The 6,753-nt window shown below is 41.2% G+C and overlaps 1 protein-coding gene across 2 annotated transcripts in view; it reads right to left on the bottom strand.

Annotated features, from left to right (window-relative positions):
* The window catches only part of PRDX1 (peroxiredoxin 1), an 11,905-nt gene extending 5,620 nt beyond the window's left edge, over window positions 1-6,285 (bottom strand). Inside the window, exons 1-5 of one of the 2 annotated variants that reach the window (XR_719882.1) lie at window positions 6,158-6,285; window positions 5,002-5,155; window positions 4,596-4,718; window positions 3,700-3,830; window positions 1,540-1,894 (exon numbers count right to left, since the gene is read on the bottom strand). Coding sequence is in view for 1 of the 2 variants with exons in the window: in XM_010006554.1 (XP_010004856.1) it covers window positions 1,809-1,894; window positions 3,700-3,830; window positions 4,596-4,718; window positions 5,002-5,155; window positions 6,158-6,263 (600 nt within the window). In the remaining variant the exon portion in view is untranslated. Of the gene's footprint in view, window positions 1-1,510; window positions 1,895-3,699; window positions 3,831-4,595; window positions 4,719-5,001; window positions 5,156-6,157 lie in introns of those variants that run through there. The other variant, XM_010006554.1, reaches the window with a different exon arrangement.
* Window positions 6,286-6,753: the final 468 nt, after the last annotated feature.

Here is a 6,753-nt window from a genome sequence, read left to right as displayed (position 1 = left end):
CCCAGCCAATCCGCGCCCTCCCGGCCCCCCCGCCCCAGCCAATCCGAGGCCGCAGAGCCCCCCCAGCCTCCGCGGGGGGAGAGCCCAGCCCCCGGCGCAGCCCTTTGTCCCCTACGGCAGGGGAAGGCAGGAGAAGGCAGGAGAGCAGCTCCTTTCAAACACGTGTTTTACAACTGAACAGTAAAGGCACATGGACATGGGAGAAAGGGCGTCCGCATGACCCTGGCGGGCTGAGCCTGGTCACTCCTGGAGAGGCCACCAGCCTGGGCACAGAGCAGGCTGATTTCCCACAGTGTGACTGAGGAGTTGGCAGGTCTCCCTGTGGCACTATATGACATAGTCATATTTCCATATAAATCCATATCCAGCCAAAACAGCTGCAATTTTACTTCTGGAAACAACCAGAAAGTCACATAGTTCTTATCATAAGGGAAAGATCCCCATTCCACAGGACTAGACCATACAAATATTGTACCCTCCAAAGAAGTGCTGTATCCAATCTTGTAACATTTCAAGGCTAATATAGCTATAACTAAGTCAAGTCTTAATTAGCCCTTTTCATTTACTAGGAAAGGAAATTTAATAGACAAAGATATGCATTCAGCCATACTGATGAGTAGTCATTCACTTACCTTGAACCATATATACACTCCTGTTGCTTCTCAGTGCTACCCTAGGATGTTAGCTTCATTTAGTATCTTAAGGAAAACAATTTGCATTTTAAATACTAAAAAAGTGATCTAGCAAGGAATCACTTTCACGTATCTTCAGAAACATTTGTGGCATTTAGGCTAGACCCAGGGGATTAGCTATTTTAGTACTGATTGAAGTAAGGCAGGCTTTTTGCAGGAGCCTTACTATTTTTTTCAAACTGCACAGGACAGGTTCCCTACTCCAGGCATGCAACTTTCACTTCTGTCTCATAAGTAGCCCTGGGCCTCAACTTTATTATTGCTCACTTGGAGAAGCTGGAGCTAGATGCAAGGTCCAGCCCTTTTAATCTTTACAGGTACATAAAGATCACAGGGTTCTAAGTAATTTCTAGTGCTAGGCAACAGCTCCTCCCCCACATCCTCAGCTCTGAAGTTCATTACTTTATTTACAAGCCACCTTTAACCATGAAACTACACAGCAGACACAGCTGTAGTGTAACTTAAGGCCAGTCATGTGCTTTAAGCTTTATGATATACACAATCATTGAGTACAAAGATTAAAGAAAAGCTGAGCACATTTGAGTACCAGATTTTTATGGAGCCATCCTTCTTTTGATCCTGATCATATGACTACAAAGCTAATAGATAACTAGCACATTCTTACTCCTATTTCACATAGTGGGAGAAACTAGGGATGAATATTGTATAACCAAGGAAGTTTGCTTTCCAGAAAGCCCAGTTCCACTCTTGCAGTGTTCAAACCAACTGTTGGGTTCCCAGAAATTCAGCATAAACAGTCATAGATTTGACTAAAGTGGATGCCTTCTGATGACTATAGATGAGAACAGTAGACAGTATGCTCTTTCCACAAGTTTAATAGAGTTACAAAAGGATACCACTGCTCTATATGCAACACATGGCTAACAACATACACTGCATTGTCACTAAAGTCAACAGGGCCTGATGTACAGATATTGACCATTAAGATTCTCTATGAAGGTAGTGTGAACAGGACAAACTTCTCTTCAAGTAAAAAAGTTACTGTTTATACCTATAGCATGATCCCTTGACTCAGATGCAATGACTTAGTCAAAGTTCAGTAACTGATGCTTGCTCTTTACATAAGGCATACTAGTTTCCACTCAGACTGAAAGTTTATTTCTGCTTGGCAAAATACTCTTTACTTTGCTGAACATCAGGCTTGATTGTGTCACTGCCAGGCTTCCATCCAGCTGGGCACACTGAAATGATAAAAATGTTTGAATCTTACCAGCTACTCCTGCAGAACACATTTTATACAACATTAAAGGAACCTAGCAACTCAGAACACATACATCTCTACATCATACCAGATGTACCATAATACCAGTTATTCAGCATGGCATTGTGTTAAGTTTATTTTCTATTTGTTGGGTGTGGTAATTTGCCCATGGAACACTGGTCCCTTTACACCTGCACCCCATCCCAGCCTGCTTAGAAACTTCATAGAAGTTTGGCAGCAAGGCAACACCAACTCCAGCAGCCTGGGTCAGAAAGCATTACAACTACTGCAGTAGTTCTCTCCTTGGATCCAGTTATGTCTGTATTTTCCTTATCTTTAAATAACACTAGTCTCACTCTTCTGTTTAACAGGAGAGAGTAAGGGTTTAACTCAACACAGTCTAGCTGGTTTAAAACCATTTCCTTTTGTCCTATCACTACACACTGTCTGATGAAAAGCCCTTCCCCACCTTTTCTGTAGCCCTTTCAGGCACTGGAAGGCCACTGTGAGGTCCCCCTGGAGCCTTCTCTTCTCCAGGCTGAACAATCCCAGCTCTCTCAGCCTGTCTTCCTAGCAGAGGTGCTCCAGCCCTTTCATCAGGTTGGTGGCCCTCCTCTGGACCTTTCCAACAGGTCCATGTCCTTCCTGTGCTGAGGGCTGCAGAGCTGCACAAAGAATTCCAGGTGTGGTCTCACCACTGGCTATTTCCCCTATATGGCTATCAAGAGGCCATCAAGATGCAGAAGTTGCATGGACCTCAATTTCAGTGACTCCTGAGCAGCAATTTTTGATACTGTCTTTGTATACAGTCACACAATGCTTAACTCCTGTTCCACACCAGACTGGCAATTTAAGCAATATTCTCAGCTTTGACTGTTGCTGCACACATTTTGGTCTATCTCAGTTTAGAAGAGTTGAGGAAGAGCTTTTTTCCCAGAAACCCATGTCTTCATTTGCATGACACATGACTGCTCTGTCACCAAATAATAGGGATATTTCAGCTGACAGATGACAGCACACAAGTTCCTGACTCTCCTCAGACTACAGCCCAGCCACAATAGCAGCTTGTTTTCATAAAGTCTGGCATTGATTTACCAGTTTCAAGACAAGTTTTAAGTATGACCAGTAGCAACATATCATTAATGACAGCTAAAGACCACTAATACCTATACAACAATTTTGAGTTTCCATAACCTGATTCAAACATTTCATCTGCACTGCTTTTTTAATTTTAATTTCTGCAGAAAAACTACCAGCCCAAATCACCTTACCAATATTGACCCATGGGCACAAAGACTCTCATGCATCTTCCCCTCACTACATTTGACTTCACTACACTGGGATACAGAGATCAGCAAGCTTTCTGGGAATTGAAATGCTTTGTCTAACAGACTGCTTAAAACACTGCATTAGTACTGATGGCCTCAACCTACCAAGGCTGAGAGAAGTGTTTAAGTTATTCTTTCTGTGCAGACTAAGTTATTCATTTCTGTCTCAATTATTTTCTGTGTCTAATCCAAAGAGAGAATTGCTGTGTGCTCAACAAGACATGCAGCACCAGATTGATTTAAGTGATAGCAAGTACTCAAATGGACAATTAACTGTAAAAGCATAAATATAGTATTATGGTCTCCTTCAACATGTAGCTTTACAGAACCAGCTGCATTCCAAGAGACACAATTACTTGTGTGCCTAGATCAACCAATGTACTTTTCAGTAAAACTCTAACCTGCCTAGATAATGCTGTTCTCTAGAAATAAAAATAAGACTAGGAAGGACTCTTACCTTCTCCATGTTTATCTGTAAACTGGAAGGCCTGGACAAGCCTGAGGGTTTCATCAACAGAACGGCCAACAGGAAGATCATTGATTGTTATCTGCCTCAAGATCCCCTTCTCATCAATTATGAAGAGACCCCTAATAAAATAAAACCAACCTCAAAGTTAAACACAGCTTTTGAAAGACTGATTAGACTGAAGTGAGTTTCAAAGATGCCATAGTAGAACACTGAAGCTGCATTACGTTGTGTCATTTAGTATGACTGACTCCCTAATACCTTTGGTGTCTGCATACCACTGAAACATTAGCAGTTGGAAGCCTAACATTCAGCAGGAAGGAGGAGGGACAGGAGTTAAGTCAAAACACTAATGCAGGAAAACAGCATTTCTTATTTAGGGAAGTTCCCACTGGAAAAATAAAATGGAAGAGAAACCCAAGAAAAGAGTTAATTGAAGGAGAGATTCTCATATTGCAAGAAACACTAGAGTTCTCAATCATCCTGACCCATCAATGGCTCATCAGTCCTCCTAAATCATGTGAGGAGTTAGCAGAAGTTCAGCTCCATCAGCAACTCTAACTGAACAATTAAAGCATAAGACTTTAGGTTTAATTAATCTGTGCCTTAATCACTAAATACCTGTAATCACTTTCATGATTATGAAGGTCTTGCATTACTGACATTTGCAAAAGCTCACCTGCATGAAACTCAAAACCATGGAGGATCTAAATACTAAGCAGAACCAAGAAGCATCTCTCTTGCAGGAGTGTTTGATAGCCTGAAGCAGTTTATATCTACAACACCCAAGAGCTTCAACTTGCCATATGCAGGTATTCAAGTAGATACAAGCTCTGTGTTCATCTGACATGCTCCAAGTATTGCAACAAGTTTTTCTTGCACATTACCTGTATGCAATACCTTCATCTTCTTTAAGTACTCCATATTCTCTGGCAATGGCACGTGTTGTATCAGAAACCAAGGGGATTTTCATAGTACCCAAGCCACCTTGTTTCTTAGGAGTGTTGACCCTAAAAGAAGGAAATCTAAATGTTAAAAATATGGATAGTCCAGATTAAAGTATAGCATGCAACAGAAGCTGTTCCCCCCTGCAGTATCATTCTGATCTGCCACAAGGCACCAGAAGAACTGAAAGGCATGCTCAATTCTGCTTAAAAGCCCCTGCCACTACCAGTACCCTCCAAGTGCCTTTATTTGTTACTTCAGTAAGCAAGTCTGAATACACTAAGGTTTAGGATCTGCAAGACTAAGACCTGGCAGAACATTCAATTAGGTTAAAATGGCAATTCCTACCAGGCAAGGTGACAGAAGTGGGAGTCAACAGAAGCTCCAATTACTTCACAGTTAATTTTCTTGAATTCGTCAGCTCTGTCACTGTATGCAATAATTTCAGTTGGACAGACAAAAGTGAAGTCCAGGGGGTAGAAGAAGAACACAACATATTTTCCTAGAAGAGCAGAATAACCAGTTAATCTCTTGTAAGAGTTATCATATTCAGTGCCAACAATCCATATACTGGTAGAGAAGAAAGGGCTTGATACATCACAATCTTTAAATATTAAATGGCAAACTACAGATGCCTCTATTTTACAACTCACTGCATAGGTGGCAAACCTAAAAAGCACCTAACAAGTTTACACTTCAGCCAAACACCATTCACAACACTCTTCGAGGCCATTCCACAGCTAATAATACACAACCCCTAACCAACTGACACTCCCTAAAAACCAGATGTCAAATCTGACAGGGAATGCTGATCACCTGGGTCTGCTCCCCTAGGCCTACCCAGAGTACACCTGTTACCTACACTAGATCCCCATGGTTGACTACTAAGAGTGCAGAAAAAACACAAGTCTGAAAGGCTACAAGGAGACATTTTAATTGAGTGGGTGACTAGTCCATGCCTACTCATTACCCTCATGCAGTCTGAGCCACACAGGTTCCAGTTTAATGTATCTCTTTCTAAAGACATCCACATTAGTGCACAGACACTTCAGGCTTTTGCTTTGATTTTGTTAAGTTGTTTTGGTAAGGGAAGCATTTTGCCAGTACCCTAGAGAGAATCTTCAGTGGTTAGAGGAAAGAGTCTACTTTCTGTTAACAGAAAACCAACAAGAGAAGATTTTGCTGTTCTCTCTAGTCTTTTGGAGACATTACAGCCATCTCAGTATGATAGACAGTACCCTGATCCCAGATTACAGTTTAGAAGAGTTTCATGCTGATCAGCAACAGTTATCAGTGCTGGGACATTCAGCCATACTGCTTATTGATGATTGCTGACACATATACTTAAGCCATCACTCAGTCACTACATAAGTTGTTTACTTCAGTCTACTGCCAAGGGGTCACCAATACTTTAAAACCAAATCAAAGATGTATACTTAAATGCTCTCCACTCCTGCATAGGGACAGATTATATCTGTGTAATTAGAGAAGCACATAAGCTTACCTTTGTAGTTAGAGAGTTTGATGTCTTTGAATTGTCCATCTGGCATTACAGCCTTGGCAGTAAAGTCAGGGGCTGGTTTTCCAATGAAAGCCTTTCCTGAAGACATCTTGATTTAATCTAGATTAAGAGTTAACAACAACATAGGTTAGATAATCATACATTTCCACCTGGAAGTAAGAATTTATTTAAATTATCTTACCAATTTAGACTGACAACCCAGAGACAGTTTATCAGCACTTGATCTTGCAACACAAGGCTTAAGAATTAAATTAGTTTTAGTTTTGTCACTTAGGCAGTCCAGCCAAAACAGTAGCTTTTTTCCTAAAGAACCAACACAGCAAGTTGCAGTTCAATAAACAGAGCCAGGCCAAGATCCAGATCAAGGTATTATATATGTTATTGGCACTTCAAGATCTAGGGCTCATTAGTCTCCTAATGATAGAGTAATGGTTATCTTTGACCAGCAAGAGCTCATTTTGGTCTGGGAAAGGAATAACCTTAGAGTTCTAGCAGTAGTCAGTAAGTCTTCCAGCTCTACGCTGTGGAACTGTTAGAAAGTATAGGTTTTAAAACTTTTTATAAGGAGACCCTTGTTC

This window comes from Chaetura pelagica, unplaced genomic scaffold (genome assembly GCF_000747805.2).
Source record: "Chaetura pelagica isolate M959 unplaced genomic scaffold, ChaPel_1.0 scaffold69, whole genome shotgun sequence".
NCBI lineage: Eukaryota > Metazoa > Chordata > Aves > Apodiformes > Apodidae > Chaetura > Chaetura pelagica.
Note: the sequence above shows the minus strand (reverse complement) of the source record. Positions and strands in the feature narration are given on the sequence as shown.